At 45.1% G+C, this 17,465-nt stretch overlaps 1 protein-coding gene across 1 annotated transcript; it reads right to left on the bottom strand.

Annotated features, from left to right (window-relative positions):
- Positions 1–12,696: 12,696 nt before the first annotated feature.
- Positions 12,697–15,038, bottom strand: LOC135548183 (growth arrest-specific protein 1-like). Its single transcript, XM_064977525.1, has one exon. It carries the CDS (start codon positions 14,457–14,459, stop codon positions 13,671–13,673), a length of 789 nt encoding a protein of 262 aa, XP_064833597.1. The 5' UTR covers positions 14,460–15,038; the 3' UTR covers positions 12,697–13,670.
- Between the last annotated feature and the right edge of the window lie 2,427 nt (positions 15,039–17,465).

A 17,465-nucleotide genomic window follows, 5' to 3' on the forward strand; every position in this document is an offset into this window, starting at 1 on the left:
CTCTCTGGCCCACTGGTCTCTCTGTCTCACTGGTGTCTCTGTCCCACTGGTCTCTGTGTCCCGCTGGTCTCTGTGTCCCGCTGGTCTCTGTGTCTCGCTGGTCTCTGTGTCCCGCTGGTCTCTGTGTCCCGCTGGTCTCTGTGTCCCGCTGGTCTCTGTGTCTCGCTGGTCTCTGTGTCCCGCTGGTCTCTGTGTCCAGCTGGTCTCTGTGTCCCGCTGGTATCGCTGGTCTCTCTGACCCGCTGGTCCCTCTGGTCTTTCTGTCCCTCTGGTCTCTGTGCCTCGCTGGTCTCGCTGGTCTCTCTGACCCGCTCTTCTCTCTGGCCCGCTGGTCTCTGTGTCCTGCTGATCTCTGTGTCCTGCTGATCTCTGTGTCCTGCTGATCTCTGTGTCCTGCTGGTCTCTGTATCTCACTGGTCTCTGTGTCCCGCTGGTCTCTGTGGCCCGCTGGTCTTTGTGTCCCGCTGGTCTCTGTGTCCCGCTGTTCTCTGTGTCTCGCTGGTCTCTGTGTCCCGCTGGTCTCTGTGTCCCGCTGGTCTCTGTGTCCCGTTGGTCTCTGTGTCCCGCTGGTCTCTGTGTCTCGCTGGTCTCTGTGTCCCGCTGGTCTCTGTGTCCCGCTGTTCTCTGTGTCTCGCTGGTGTCTCTGTCCCGCTGGTCTCTGTGTCCCGCTGGTCTCTGTGTCCCGCTGGTCTCTGTGTCCCGCTGGTCTCTGTGTCCTGCTGATCTCTGTGTCCTGCTGATCTCTGTGTCCTGCTGGTCTCTGTTTCTCGCTGGTCTCTGTGTCCCGCTGGTCTCTGTGTCCCGCTGGTCTCTGTGTCCCGCTGTTCTCTGTATCTCGCTGGTGTCTGTGTCTCGCTGGTCTCTTTGTCCCGCTGGTCTCCGTGTCCCGTTGGTCTCTGTGTCCGGCTGGTCTCTGTGTCCCACTGTTCTCTGTGTCCCGCTGTTCTCTGTGTCTCGCTGGTGTCTCTGTCCCGCTGGTCTCTGTGTCCCGCTGGTCTCTGTGTCCCGCTGGTCTCTGTGTCCCATTGGTCTCTGTGTCCCGCTGGTCTCTGTCCCGCTGGTCTCTGTGTCCCGCTGGTCTCTGTGTCCCGTTGGTCTCTGTGTCCCGCTGGTCTCTGTGTCCCGCTGGTCTCTGTGTCCCGCTGGTCTCTGTGTTCTGCTGGATGAAACCAGGATGGGTTTTACAGAATAAAGGAAAGTGACAGTGACAGTGGATGTTGTTGAGGCAGAAAGATAGCAGCTCCCTGGTGTTTGAACTTTTACCCTCTCGTCATGAAACTACTGAAACACAGACTCATGCTCCGTACGGCTTACACATGCACATTCATAACACATCACACACATATGGTACACACACATATGCACACACACACACGTTACTTTTCACAACCAGAAGGTATTATCCCTTTTACTACATAGCACTTCACTGTCAAGTCCATTCTGCCTTTGTTAAAGCCTCTGCTAACATCCACAAGTGTCCTGACCCCTTTTGTGACACTGTTTATCTGTTTCCATCTGAGAGCTGTGAACAAAGTCATTATGACTGGCCTAATGCTCCTAGATCCTGCTCTCACAATGGCTAGAAAGGGCTTGAGATGAACTGTGATATTTGCCTAGCTCGGCTGGCTTTGATTTGCCTGTTTGCTCTCGGGTTTAAATTGAGTCATTTACCGTCAACACTGCAAGCATGACTGGAGATCCCTACGCCTGAGCCAAGCTTGTTAAACAAACAGTGGTGGAGTGGTAGAGGGAGGGAGGGAGGGAGGGAGGGAGGGAGGGAGGGAGAAAATGTGGGGGTGTCAGAGTGTTGGTTTGCTTACAAAGCAATGAGAGTACTGCCACTGCTGCCACTGTCTGAAAGTTGCACAGTAATACATCAAATCAACTGCAGCACCGCAGAATACCTTAAAGGTATGTGTTTCTAACACATTTGAATCACTCGCATGAGATCTGGGTCCTGTGTGGCTCAGTAATACATCAAATCAACTGCAGCACCGCTGGGACCACCCATATGTAAAAGTAGTTTCTAACACATTCGCTTTGGACAAAAGCGTCTGCTAAATGGGATATATTTATATATATTTTATCTTTTAGGCAACCTTTCCAATGTGATCACTTCTCCATTGCTGTTATGCTTAGGTAATGGAGACAGTAGAGATGAATCTTATCATTTCATTTGTGCAACACAGATAAGGAAACGGAAGGGGCCTCTTATAATTATATTTTGGTTCCACAAACAAATCTTGTGGTAAACCCTCATATTCTGAGTGCTTGTTGCTTGGCTTGTTTCAATAGCCGCTACAACTCAAACACTTTTTGTCCTCAGTCTTAACCTTGACTCCTCTCTCTCTCGCTGCCTGTCTCTGTCTCTCTCAATTCTCTCTCTCTCTGTGCTGTCTCTCTCTCCCTCCCTCTCTCTCTCTCTCATTAACCTTTATTTAATTAGGCAAGTCAGTTAAGAACACATTCTTATTTACAATTATGGCCTACCAGGGAACAGTGGGTTAACTGCCTTGTTCAGGGGCAGAATGACAGATTTTTACCTTGGGGATTCAATCCAGCAACTTTTCGGGTTACTGGCCCAAAGCTCTAACCACTAGGCTACCTGCTCTAACCACTAGGCTACCTGCCACTCCAATGTCTGTCTGCCTGCCTGCCTGCCTGCCTGCCTGTCTGCCTGCCTGCCTGTCTGTCTGTCTGTCTGTCTGTCTGTCTGTCTGTCTGTCTGTCTGTCTGCCTGCCTGCCTGCCTGCCTGCCTGTCTGTCTGTCTGTCTGTCTGTCTCTACCAGAACTCTATTGTTCTTCTCTCTTGTAATTGCATGTTCTCTATCTCTCATATCCAGTGCCTCTCCCTTCCTCTCTCTATCACTCCATCTCTTCCCCTCTCAAGACTGACCTACATTTTGTTTTTCAAAAATAACACCATAAAACTATCCTCCCTTCATCGTAAAAAGAAAAAACCTCAGAGCATAGAGCTAGAGAGAGAGAGAAATAGAGAGAGTGGGAGGAATGTGTGATGGATGAATACCTAGACAGTGGCTGGGGGTGGTGGCCCCTGGCCCTCAGGATGTCAAGATAATGGAGTAAAGCTTTGGGCTCCCATTGAGATCCAGGGAGACCCTATTCACTACCGACATCCCCCTTGCCTCGGGCCATTATCTTAGGATAAAATGTTTTGTTCTCACCCCTCTCTATAACAAAACGGTTAGCACAAAATAATGAACCTCTTTCCTTCGATAGACTCTCCCAGTTCTCTGTTAACTCATATTTTTATATTGGTTGTTGAGCAAAAGGGGAAAAGTACTTTGAAACGTCATTTGAAAGAAGAGTATATTTGAAGGAGTTGTTTTTTAATATTCTGTTTGTATGCTAAAACACGTTGGTTTAATTATATTTGGCGATATTAAAGTTTGAGGATGATTTAATGATCACATGAAGAAAAGGAGAAGTTAAAAACCTTGATTGACACAAAACTATTAAAAAAAACATATACCAGGACAGCAAGTGCATAATGGGAAAACAGAACAGAATTACAAGATACATGTAAACAATTGTAGGGTAGGAACCTGGCCCTTTACCTCAGAAGGAAATAGACAACCATTATTATTTCCCAAAAATGATCATGCACCATTTAAGTATCTATGTATCCCCAGGCTAGAAGTGATGTGGTTTCTTAAAGGCTGTATAAAGCCATATTCAATATGATAATATATTATTTTTATGTTTGTACATTTTCCAAACAACAAATAGCAACTTACAGAATGGTAGCTAAAAGTAAAATAAAATAAATAAAGGTCAACTAACTTTCTAAAAAATATATTTTCCCAAGATCTAAACTCTTGTGTGTGTGTGTGTGTGTGTGTGTGTGTGTGTGTGTGTGTGTGTGTGTGTGTGTGTGTGTGTGTGTGTGTGTGTGTGTGTGTGTGTGTGTGTGTGTAATTGTTTCCCAGCTCATTGATCAAACAGCTATAGAACCAAGGCATGAATTCTAAGTTTGCTTTAAAAAATGACCCATTGTTGTCTCCTTGCGTCCTCGGACCTAAACAACACAGGACTGCATATTCCCCTCTCAGAGACGTATAGGGGGGTATATTGCTTTAAGACAAACCCCTGAATGGTGTGAAAGGGGCTCCACTCCCTGGTCCTCTCCTCTAAACGGCTGGACACAGTTGAAGTCTCCCCCCCTGGGGTCAGTGGAGCCATGGCAGATTACTGCACACAGCTGTCTCAGCACCGTGGAAATGAAATGATGCCCCGTGTCAGCAATGTTTTGTGTTCCTTCTTCCTCCTTCTCTACTCTCCCCCGCAACCCAAACTCAAAACCTACGCTTCACTCTCGACTCCCTCGGTCCTTTCAAAACCTACGCTTCACTCTCGACTCCCTCGGTCCTTTCAAAACCTACGCTTCACTCTCGACTCCCTCGGTCCTTTCAAAACCTACGCTTCACTCTCGACTCCCTCGGTCCTTTCAAAACCTATGCTTCACTCTCGACTCCCTCGGTCCTTTCAAAACCTACGCTTCACTCTCGACTCCCTCGGTCCTTTCAAAAACCTCACTCTCGACTCCTCGGTCCTTTCTCGACTCCCTCGGTCCTTTCAAAACCTATGCTTCACTCTCGACTCCCTCGGTCCATTCAAAACCTACGCTTCACTCTCGACTCCCTCGGTCCTTTCAAACCCTACGCTTCACTCTCGACTCCCTCGGTCCTTTCAAAACCTACGCTTCACTCTCGACTCCCTAGGTCCTTTCAAAACCTACGCTTCACTCTCGACTCCCTCGGTCCTTTCAAAACATTAGCGTTCCTCTATTGGTCTTCTCTGGCCCTGGACGCAGGAATGAGAAACCAATCAGGGCGCCCCACTGAGAGCTGAACTCCAGCGTTCCAGAGATCCCTGCATGGGTTGGAAGAAGTTATCTGATTGGCCTGGGTGAATATCCCCAGTCTTTATCTATGTCCCACATGGCATCCTATTCCCTATGTAAGTGCATGACTTTTTACCATAGCCCTATCCTATTTTTGACCAGGAAAAGTAGTGCACTACATAGGGAATATGGTGCCATTTGGGAGAATACCTTTGTGTCAGTATCATCATTCAGAGAGATCTGAACTCGACAACATCCACCCCCCCCCCTCCTCCAGACCACAGCCCCCCCCCCCCGGCACTTAAAAACAATAAATCAGCCCCTCCCCCACGTAACCCCCTCACCTCTCCTAAAGCCCAGGGTGAACCAGGCAGCCCCCTCCCTCACACCCCAGTAACCTCTACAGCCCTCAGTAGACCGCTGGCCTGGGGGTTTACCTACTCAGCTTGTCTGTGGGTGAGTTTGTTTATTCTCTAGTTAGTCCTGAGAGGTAAGTAGTCAAGAATACTGTCAGAAGTCCCTTCCACAAGACATGGTGTGGTCAAATACAGTCATGACAAGCAAATATGTCAATGAAAGAGGAAAAATGCACCCTGTCCTAAGAGCTTGCATTTAAACAAATATACTGTAGCATACAGCTGTAGGATCTACATTTTACCAGTATTGTCAAAACAAAATAATCCTGCAGCAACCGGATTTGAACGTTTCGTCCATAATGCTGCCTGATCAGATAGTCTATTAGCTAGCCAAATGTAGTGTAAACCGTGTTTTAGTGTGGGTTTTCAGGGAATTTACCTAAATAACAAAACTTGTGCACTTCCAGCGGTGCAGGACAATTCTCAGCAACAAAAGAGTGATCAAATTAAGATCCTATACCTGTATATTTGTATATTTAAAAAACGTTACACACTTGCTTTATACTTTAAATTTCAATTTCAAATAAGCAACGTTTCTAGGTTAGGCTGATTGTTTACACACAAATAGGACTTCAACCTTCTTTTTCAGAACAATTTCAGTCTTACTCTTTCCCCACTCGCCGATTTTTCTCTCCATCTAGCTTAGGGTTCACAGGAGGCACAAGGAAGTCTAACTGGATTAGAGACAGTTTTCTTCAAAGGCCGGTGAACTCACAAAGGGCTTGACGTGACAGAATCAATGTGGCAGTTTGGAATTTTGAAGAGTTTCACAGAAGCTTAAAAGAGAAATGGAGTAATTTCATTACTGGCATTTTTATTACTATTTATTATTGTTGTTCATTGAGTAGCCTACAGATGCTTCTTAAACAACATAGAAAATTGTTAAGGGGCACACATGTTGTTTTTATTGACTTTTTTTGCTATTTTGCACACTGGTATTTCTACTTGCACATCATCATCTGCACATCTATCACTCCAGTGTTAATTTGCTAAATTGTAATTACTTTGCTACTATTGGCCTATTTATTGCCTGACCTCCTTACTCCATTTACACACACTGTACATATATTTTTCTATTGTGTTATTGACTGTACGGTTGTTTATTCCATGTGTAACTCAGTGTTGTTTTTTTGTCGCACTGCTTTGCTTTATTTTGACCAGGTTGCAGTTGTAAATGAGAACTTGTTCTCAACTGGTCTACCTGGTTAAATAAAGGTGAAATAAATGTGTAAAAAAATTTTTTGTGTAACATGAATGCATCTTATGAAATATACCCTTTTTTGATATTAGAATACCACACAATTACCTTAGATATCCAGTATTGATACTTATTACATTTACGCAGTTTACATTGTGTCAAATGTTAATGGTTTACCTTCTAATAATGTATTTCAACTGAGAGAAAGTTCAGAGAGGAAAATGTGGTCAGTATGCTCAGCGGTTTGTTAATCATTGTTCCAAGAAGCATCTCAACCATAAGTCACATCATCGCCTTAATTGTGTCTAGATTAGAATGTCCACTAATGTACGACCTTTAGTCTGCTTCTGCAGATCACAGAGTTACCCAGAACGAGGGGTTAGTGTGTGTGTATGCTATGTGCTTGTGTGTGTGTGTGTATGCCCTTCTGAATGTATGTGTTTGTGCTTGGGTGCATCTGTGTGTGGATAAATGGGGAAGGGGGGGTACTAGAGGTAGAGGGTTGAGTTATGATGAGGTGACTTTAATGAGGTAGTGTGTCCCGCAGCGCTGCACCCATCCCCCTCTAGCCTCTCCTCTATTTCAGCATGATGGAAAAAAAACATCTTGCCTATTTTCCTCCAGTGCCAAAAGTTAATTGAAAACATTTCAGGAGAAAGTATGGTTTTGGGGGCCCCATATGACTCTCATTCCTTCATTATCCCTAGCAATAATAAAGAGGCAATACAATTAATAATGGTTGGAGACCAGGCCTGCCCTCTTAAAGCCGCAGGACCCTCTTTTGTGACGGCAAACAAAGGCCCATAAATGCATTCGCCACATCACCGTGACAAAGCTGCAGGGCTTCCACAGTTTTCTTCTTTCTTTTTTACATTGAGTGGGAAGGAAAGCAAAAGTAACTTGAGCAAGTTTTAAGTTTTAATGTCATGTGCACAAGTACAGTGAAATGACTTTTTTCCAGCTCTAACCCCAATAATGCAGTAATCAATAACAATGTAAGGTAGAACAAAAACACACAAGAAATTACGTAAGCATACTATATACATACTGTATACAGGGTCAGTCAGTTCTAGTACCATATTTACAATGTGCAGGGATACTGGAGTGACAGAGGGAGATGTATAGGGATAAGGTGACGAGGCATCAGGATATATGATAAACAGAGTAGTAGCATCTTATATGGTGATTGTATGTGAGTGTGTGTGTAGAGTCAGAATGTAGACTCATATTATGTGTGTGAGCAAATGATGTGGTGACTGTTTGTGTGAGTATGTAGGGCCCTGTGAGTGTGTAGGGTCATGTGAGTGTGTAGGGCCCTGTGAGTGTGTAGGGTCCTGTGAGTGTGTAGGGTCCTGTGAGTGTGTAGGGCCCTGTGAGTGTGTAGGGTCATGTGAGTGTGTAGGGTCATGTGAGTGTGTAGGGTCATGTGAGTGTGTAGGGTCATGTGAGTGTGTAGGGTCATGTGAGTGTGTAGGGTCATGTGAGTGTGTGAGTGTGTAGGGTCATGTGAGTGTGTAGGGTCCTGTGATGTGAGTGTGTAGGGTCATGTGAGTGTGTAGGGTCATGTGAGTGTGTGTGAGTGTGTAGGGTCATGTGAGTGTGTAGGGCCCTGTGAGTGTGTAGGGTCATGTGAGGGTCATGTGTGTAGGGTCATGTGAGTGTGGGGTCATGTGAGTGTGTAGGGTCATGTGAGTGTGTAGGGTCATGTGAGTGTGTAGGGTCATGTGAGTGTGTAGGGTCATGTGAGTGTGTAGGGTCATGTGAGTGTGTAGGGTCATGTGAGTGTGTAGGGTCATGTGAGTGTGTAGGGTCATGTGAGTGTGTAGGGTCATGTGAGTGTGTAGGGTCATGTGAGTGTGTATGTGAGTGTGTAGGGTATGTGAGTGTTAGGGTCATGTGAGTGTGTAGGGTCAGTGTGTAGGGATGTGAGTGTAGGGTCATGTGAGTGTGTAGGGTCATGTGAGTGTGTAGGGTCATGTGAGTGTGTAGGGTCCTGTGAGTGTGTAGGGTCATGTGAGGGTTATGTGAGTGTGTAGGGTTATGTGAGTGTGTAGGGTCATGTGAGTGTGTAGGGTCATGTGAGTGTGTAGGGTCATGTGAGTGTGTAGGGTCAGGGTCATGTGAGTGTGTAGGGTCATGTGAGTGTGTAGGGTCAGTGTGTAGGGTGAGTGTGTAGGGTCCTGTGAGTGTGTAGGGTCATGTGAGTGTGTAGGGTCATGTGAGTGTGTAGGGTCCTGTGAGTGTGTAGGGTGTGAGTGTGTAGGGTCCTGTGAGTGTGTAGGGTCATGTGAGTGTGAGTGTGAGTGTGTAGGGTCCCTGTGAGTGTGTAGGGTTATGTGTAGGGTTATGTGTGTAGGGTCCTGTGAGTGTGTAGGGTCATGTGAGTGTGTAGTGTGTAGGGTGAGTGTGTAGGGTCCTGTGAGTGTGTGAGTGTGTAGGGTCCTGTGAGTGTGTAGGGTTATGTGAGTGTGTAGGGTGGGTCATGTGAGTGTGTAGGGTCCTGTGAGTGTGTAGGGTCATGTGAGTGTGTAGGGTGAGTGTGAGTGTGTAGGGCCCTGTGAGTGTGTAGGGTCCTGTGAGTGTGTATGTGGGTTATGTGAGTGTGTAGGGTCCTGTGAGTGTGTAGGGTCATGTGAGTGTGTAGGGTCATGTGAGTGTGTAGGGTCCTGTGAGTGTGTAGGGTGTGAGTGTGTAGGGCCCTGTGAGTGTGTAGGGTCATGTGAGTGTGTAGGGTGTGAGTGTGTAGGGCCCTGTGAGTGTGTAGGGTCCTGTGTGTAGTGTGTAGGGTCCTGTGAGTGTGTAGGGTCTGTGAGTGTGTATGTGAGTGTGTAGGGTGAGTGTGTAGGGTCCTGTGTGTGTGTAGGGTCCTGTGAGTGTGTAGGGTCATGTAGGGAGTGTGTAGGGTCATGTGAGTGTGTAGTGTGAGTGTGTAGGGCCCTGTGAGTGTGTAGTGTGTAGTGTGTAGGGTCCTGTGAGTGTGTAGGGTCCTGTGAGTGTGTAGGGTCATGAGTGTGTAGGGTCCTGTGTGAGTGTGTAGGGTCATGTGAGTGTGTAGGGTCCTGTGTGTGTGTAGGGTCCTGTGTGTGTAGGGTCATGTGAGTGTGTAGGGTTATGTGTGTGTGTAGGGCCCTGTGAGTGTGTAGGGTCCTGTGAGTGTGTAGGGTCATGTGAGTGTGTAGGGTCCTGTGTGTGTGTAGGGTCATGTGAGTGTGTAGGGTTATGTGAGTGTGTAGGGTCCTGTGAGTGTGAGTGTGTAGGGTCATGTGAGTGTGTAGGGTCCTGTGTGTGTGTAGGGTCATGTGAGTGTGTAGGGTTATGTGAGTGTGTAGGGTCATGTGAGTGTGTAGGGTCATGTGAGTGTGTAGGGTCATGTGAGGGTGTGTAGGGTCATGTGAGTGTAGGGTAGGGTGTATGTGAGTGTGTAGGGTGTGAGTGTGTAGGGTCATGTGAGTGTGAGTGTGTGTAGGGTCATGTGAGTGTGTAGGGTCCATGTGAGTGTGTGAGTGTGTAGGGTCATGTGAGTGTGTAGGGTCATGTGAGTGTGTAGTGTGTGTGTAGGGTATGTGAGTGTGTAGGGCCCATGTGAGTGTGTGAGTGTGAGTGTGTGTCCTGTGAGTGTGTAGGGTCATGTGAGTGTGTAGGGTCATGTGAGTGTGTAGGGTCATGTGAGTGTGTAGGGTCATGTGAGTGTGTAGTGTGAGTGTGTAGGGTCCTGTGAGTGTGTAGGGCCCTGTGTGTAGGGTCCTGTAGTGTGTAGGGTTATGTGAGTGTGTAGGGTCATGTGAGTGTGTAGGGTCCTGTGGTGTGTAGGGTCCTGTGAGTGTGTAGGGTCATGTGAGTGTGTAGGGTCATGTGAGTGTGTGTGTAGTGTGTAGGGTCCATGTAGGGTCCTGTGAGTGTGTAGGGCCTGTGAGTGTTTAGGGCTCTGTGAGTGTGTAGGGTCCTGTGAGTGTATAGGGTCATGTGAGTGTTTAGGGTCATGTGAGTGTGTAGTGTGAAGGGCCCTGTGAGTGTTTAGGGTCATGTGAGTGTGTAGTGTGAAGGGCCCTGTGAGTGTGCATAAAGACAGTGCAAAAATAAATAAAATACAAGGGTCAACTCAGATAGTCCGTGTAGCAATTTAGTAAGCTATTTATTTGATTTTCTGAGCCTTCCTTTCACCCTGTCTGATATAGAGGTCCTGGATGCCAGGGAGCTCGGCCCCGGTGATGTACTGGGCTGTCCGCATCACCCTCTTTAGCTCCATGTGATCGAGGGCGATGCTATTGCCATGCCAAACAGTGATGCAGACAATCAAAATGCTCTCAATGGTACAGCTGTAGAACGTTTTGAGGACTTGAGGGCCCATGCCACATTTGTTCAACCTCTTGAGAGGGAAGAGGCGGTCACACCTTCTTCATGACTGTGCGCATGTGTGTGGACCATTTTAAGTGCTTAGTGATTTGGACACCGAGGAACTTGAAGCTCTCGACCCGCTCCGTCGATGTGGATGGGGGCGTGCACGCCCCACCATTTCCTCTCGTCCACAATCAGCTCCTTGGTCTTATTGATGATGAGGGAGAGGTTGTCATTCCAGCACCACACTGCCAGGTCACTGAATCCTCCCTGTAGGCTGACTCATCGTCGCCAGTGATCAGGCCTACCACCTTTGTGTCGTCAGGAAACCTGATGATGGTGTTGGAGTTGTGTGGCCACGCAGTTGTGGGTGAACAGGGAGTACATAATTGTAATTCTGATAGTAAACTACAATCTCAAATAAATTATTTCTCAGACTATTTATAAAGAACTCATAATAAAATGTTTTACAAACCAGTATCAAATAGTTTGTTAACCAGTTGTAACCTGATTATGTAGCATACTTCATGTATGTTGTACATAATATATTAGAAAAATATGTGTACTACTCATACATAGAAAAAGGGATACCTGGTCAGTTGAACAACTGAATGCATTCAACTGAAATGTGTCTTCCGCATTTAACCCAACCCCTCTGAATCAGAGTTGCGGGGGGCTGCCTTAATCTACGCCCATGTCATCGGCGCAGTTGTTATTGGGGGTTAACTGCCTTGCTCAAGGGCAGAACTGCAGATTCATCCACCTTGCCGGCTCAGGGGTTCAAACCAGTGACCTTTTGGTTACTGGCCCAACGAGAGATACAACTTTGAAAGAAGTTTTACACGTCCTTCCGAGAAGCCCCTATCTGCAATAGCTAGCAGTCTCTGTCTCCCCCCAGCCTAGCTCTCCACTCTCTCCTTTCTCTCTGGTGTCAGAGAGAAAGAGAGTGAATGAAGTGTCTGCACATGGTGCCGCTCCACCATTGTGTGTTTTACATTTCTATGACAGAAGTGCCACTCGACTTCTCCTCCATTCACTGGGCTGGAGGGCCCTCGTCCCCTCCCAGAGAGAAACAACATGGCTGCCATCGTGGCTCTCAAGTCCCTCTTGTGACAAGAGGTGAAGGAGAGGATGATGTCCCATATTTTTTTTCTGTCTCTCAGTGATGCCAAGAGAGAAAACAATTGTGAATCTATGTGAACTCCAAGATTATTATATTTTTGTATATGGTGGTGGTGGGTAGGCTAGGCTACAACATCTACAAGTAGACCTAGGTCAATAACCAGCATTTCAACTTCTGTTCAGGATGATAATAACAGTATAGTTTATGCGAAAGTGTCAAATAAAAACACAAACTACTTTGTTACACATACATAGCAATGGTCCGTAGCTAAACACATACACACCAACAGCAATCCAATCGGAGTGCATTCGTAATGGTTACTTAAGTCTCACTTCACCCAGACACAGCTTTTCTTGCCCTCTCTCCTCTCTGTGTGAATGCTTCTTCTAACAAACACATGGGGTGAGGATAAATAAACTAGCCAGGCCCATCTTGGCTCCATCTGAGCTGCAATCCCCAGGAGATAGGCTATTTCGTCCTCAGATTTATACAGTCTTCCAGCATTAACAGTTTAGCCTTCAGCAAACATTAATGTTGACAAATTCAAGTGTATATCAATCTGACTCTTCATTTGATCTAGGAGTCAGATAACATTCAGTAGCTCAGATCAACTGATGGTTTGTATTGAGGGGGTTTTGTGATGTAGAAAGGATTGGTACAGCTGCCAAAAGATTTGCGAGACACCGTACTAAAATCACCTGCTGCTACCGATACGGCTACATAAAGTAGAGTTAAGACGGAAACAATCAAGAGTCAATAGAATTTTAAGCAAGAACATTTATATATTCACTAAAATACAATGTAGACAGTGAAGCATTTCATGACATTTCTATACAGTGCAAAAATCCTCTTAGCAGTAATAAACAAATAACTCTGGAAAAAAAATCCATATCATACAATATACTGTACAATTTAACTTCACACATTTTGACATATAAAAATAATCTCCCTTAACTTGTTTTTTAACTTGATATTGATACTGAGCTTATGGAAATGTCTGGGACATGATTAAGGCTAATAATATTGAATAACAAATCAAACTGTGGTTAGGTAAATGCGTTTTACATCTGTCACTTAGATGATTACCAACTGACTAGAGCTTAAATGGCATCTTAATGAAATGTAGGCCTATGTCTATTGTCTAGCTCATAGTGAAAGAAAACTTGATTAGTCTGTCCTCATTTTCGCCAAGTGACCAAGAACATGTTTTATACTGATGTTTTCACTATTGTCTTAAAACAGCATTATACATATGTACACTTACAAGTCACCTGGCTGTCCACATTAAAGAAAATTGCGTGTCAAACTTTTTGGGCTATTTTGTGAGACACAAGGTAAGGAGAAGCTTATAGTAGGCCTAGAACATTCTTTAAGGGTTGGTTAAAACAATTACATATTTTAGAGGTGCACAGCTATCTGGAAATGAATCTATAAACTTTTGAGATTCACATAAAATGTATACATTTTAAATATAAACATTTGTGAGCAAGCTAACCCATAGCCTATCAGCACAGAGACTGAGACCAGATAGAATGTTGAGAAGCCCCATTATGAAGACAGCAGAGCAAAGGCCATAAAATCTTCCAAACACACAAAGTATACGCTAAAGCAGGTGTGCTGGTGTTACAACACTTTCATGAGCTATTCTGTCTCTCTGTGTCAACGTTTCACAGGCCTCTCTATTGCTCTAACAACTTCCCCAACAGCTGAATCAACTTGGGTAGACTGCCCTATCAGATAAGACGCATTAGAACCAAAATGGTGGCCACAGTACAAGTCCATACACCCCGACAGGCGTATTTAGGTGAATCACTGGCGTTTTCCACATAGACATAATCCTCCATATCATCATAATCATCTTCAGAGTCCGAATCAGAAAACCCGCTGCCTGCGTATCTGTCAATAGAGTCAAAGCAAAAGTTTTTCATACTAACTTTGACGTACTCGCATATCGTCCTCTCCGTGCCATCACAAACACAAGTATCAAGTTGTTGTGCTTTGGGCATATTGCGCATGTTGGCTATCACCCTCCTGCAATCGTCCGAACATCTCTCGCCTCCGAAAAGTTTACGGCAGTGAAACAAATAGTCACGCATTGCCGAGCTACATTGGTAATCGCTCTCGCACTGCCGCCGGGCTTCGGTGCAGCCCATGTTGCTTGTCCGAGGCAGGCACGGCTCTATGGCGCGTTTGGTGCTCCGACAGACGGGGTCCGAGGCGCAGTCACAGTCCTCTAGAGACGGACCGGTCTCAGTTAGATTCAGCTGGATAAGGGACGAGATGCAGTGGCTGGGACACTTCTTCCTATCCCCGTTGATAACAGGCGCACAGGCGTAAAGGTATTGGTCATATGCGTAGTGACAATCCGGCTCTCCATGACACTTCATAATGGCTTGCCAACAGATGAGCCGACGACCATGAGTAGGGGACGCAATGCAAAGACAACCGAACAGGGCAAATGCACAGCATAAATACAAAGTTGATCTCCCAGTCCACTTTATAAACCCGGCAAAACTTGCCATTTCGAAGTAGACTGATCCGAATAAACGAAAGACTTCAACATATGGATTCGGTTATCAGTATATTCATCAAATATGTCAAAAAGAAGTCATCCAAATCCATTCCCTCCCATTCAGTACGCGCCAGTGGGGAATGAACGAGGTTCACCAAATAATGTGCAATGCAGTGATACCGTGTGAAAACCGCACATGGCCTGCAATTTGTTCATTTGAATTTTTCCCCAAAGTTTGATACACTGTTACAATACAAGTTCACAGGCACTCTCCACTTATCTTCACAGCAGTAGAGGCTTCACAATACTGAATTATTCAACTTCTGCGTTCCATTGCTTTGCCGCACAGACAAGATGAAGTAGAAATAACAGTTCCGTCGTCGTTTTAACGTTCAGAAAGGCAAACTCCGTTCCAGGAAAAGTTTTATGATGTAGCCTAGGCTATCTGCGCAACTAGCATGCCATTCGGTGTCTTCTTTAGCTATACAATTATGTAAAGGCATGAGGAATGCGATGAACGATTCGCCCCATTGAAGACTGTGGAATGACTCTCTCGTTCATCTGCGTCGGTTGACTAAAACCTCCTTGCCCTATTGGTCAAATTAGTTGTTGTGATTTGTTACATTGTTCAGGGCAGTGACGTGAGGTGGAAACGTGACCAATGAATTAGCAGGGGAAAAGGGCTGTCACTGGCTTCCACAGCCTCAAAGTCAGAAACCCCGCCCATTTCTACCGTTTATCTTCTAAAATGTTCATTTTAAACCTAACCCTAACCTAACCACACTTCTAACCGTATGCCGAACCACAACCTTAAATTAAGACCAAAAAGCAAATGTTTGTTTTCATGATTTTTTATGATATAGCCAATGTTAACCCAGTGGCTGTGAAGTCTAGTTTAAACCGGGAAAAGGGATAGTACATTTTGATAGTAAAGATTAATAACATTGTTATTATAGGCTAATATTTTTATTTATTGAAAGTTTATTTAACTAGGCAAGGCAGTTAAGAACAAAGTCTTACTTACAATGACGGCCTATCCCGGCCAAACCCTAACCCAAGGGCAATTGTGCACTGCCCTATGGGACTCCCAATCACAGCCAATTGTGATGCAGCCTGGAATTGAACCAGGGTCTGTAATGACACCTCTAGCAGTGTCTTAGACCGCTGCACCACTAATAAACATGATCTGACTTCACATAACTTTTTCTTTATTTCAAAATGTTTACTTATTGTCAATTATTCTCCCCAAACATTTCAAACATATGAAAATAAGACATAAAGGGTAGTCCAAGAAAATTATGCCATCCATCACAGGAGACATGTGGTAGCCTAACCTGTACTTCAACTACCAGTGAGACAAAAATGGTGAATGTTGATTGACCTATAATCACACTGAATAAATTCTAAAGGTGGTGAAGGACAATGTCTTTAGAAACGTTATGGTCATGTTGACTAACTACCATAGAGAGAGTCCGCATCCCAAATGGCACCCAATTCACTATATAATACACTAGTTTTCACCTCACAGCTGCTATAACACATGCTGCTGCTCCTGTCCACCCCTTCCCCCTCCCCTTTCCCTTCCCTTCCACCCTCCACACAACATAAGTGAGTATTAACACAAGCCTTAAGGGCCTTCCTATGTTTCAGCACACGTGTGAATAACACCAGTCACCACATGTATGCCAATAAAGACATGCCAGCCAGGGAGGACAGAAGGGCAAAGAGAAAATAAGAAATAGAGCTGTAATCTTGTGAAAATAGAGCTTTGAAAAAAAGGAAGTATAACCTTCTTTCACCTGAAAAAAACAAACGCCTCATTTGTCGGCCTCATATATACTCAGCTATTCAACCCATAAGGATAGCAGTTCTTTTTATAACATTACTTCCGAGTTGTTAATGGTTCATGAAAAGACTGTAGCCTACAGACCAGGGAGAGTGACAATGATCAACGGGGCAACAGTATCAAGGCGCTGCCAGTGAGTGACTGAGTGAGTGGCCAAACCCAGAGCCACTATGTCTGAATACGAGCAAAATGTGATCATTGAGTCGTGGACACCGACGTCTTGCTACCCGATAAGCTAAACACCTTCTTCACCCGCTTTGAGGATAACACAGTGCCACCAACGCAGCCCGCTCCCAAGGACTGTGGGCTCTCAATCTCCATGGCCAATGTGAGTAAGACGTTTAAGCGCGTTAACCCTCACAAGGATGCCGGCCCAGATGACATCCTTAGCCACGTCCTCAGAGCATGTGCAGACCAGCTGGCTGGAGTGTTTCTGGACATATTCAATCTCTCCCTATCCCAGTCTGCTGTCCCTACTTGCTTCAAGATGTCCACCATTGTTCCTGTACACAAGAAAGAAAAGGTAACGGAACTAAATGACTATCGCCCCGTAGCACTCATGTCATCATGAAGTGTTTTGAGAGGCTAGTTATCACCTCTAACTAGGGTTGCAAAGGGTCAGCATTTTTCTGGAACTTTTCCAATGGAGTTAAGCCCAGGAATTTGGGGAATTTTGATTAAATTCATCAACAAAGTCAACTTATAACAGTGAACCTTTTTTGTGGGATACACATAAGGCAATTCTATGTCTTGTGGCATATTTTGGTTAAACTATCCCCAATTCAATGGAATTGCAATCCTCTGCATGCAAAGTGCATTCTTCCATCACATGTGCAGCTGATTCTAAAGATCTTGCACACGAATGAGACGCTATTGAGCCCACACTACTACAGTGTCTGAGCCAAGGACTACAGGCTTTCTGGTAAGTTTTGAATACAATACTTGGTCGGGTGAATATATTTAAATGACATACATGATTTTTTGTTAACTAGTAAATAGTAGCCTACAGCAAAGTATGTTTAAATAATTTCTAACTTGTTAACAATTTCTGCTAGTTAGTTTTTGCTACCGTGTAGGTTTTAGTTTGCTTGAGCCTGCTAATTGAGGAGTGTTAATTCACCTGTTTTCATACGTTTCACTTTAAAGCATTTATCAAACAAAGGAGTTGTT

The sequence above is a fragment of the Oncorhynchus masou genome, chromosome 11 (genome assembly GCF_036934945.1).
Source record: "Oncorhynchus masou masou isolate Uvic2021 chromosome 11, UVic_Omas_1.1, whole genome shotgun sequence".
In the NCBI taxonomy this organism is placed as follows: Eukaryota; Metazoa; Chordata; class Actinopteri; order Salmoniformes; family Salmonidae; genus Oncorhynchus; species Oncorhynchus masou.

Bases quoted from the DNA above. Each gene is read 5' to 3' on its own strand.
- LOC135548183 (XM_064977525.1), bottom strand. From the start codon at position 14,459: ATGGCAAGTTTTGCCGGGTTTATAAAGTGGACTGGGAGATCAACTTTG.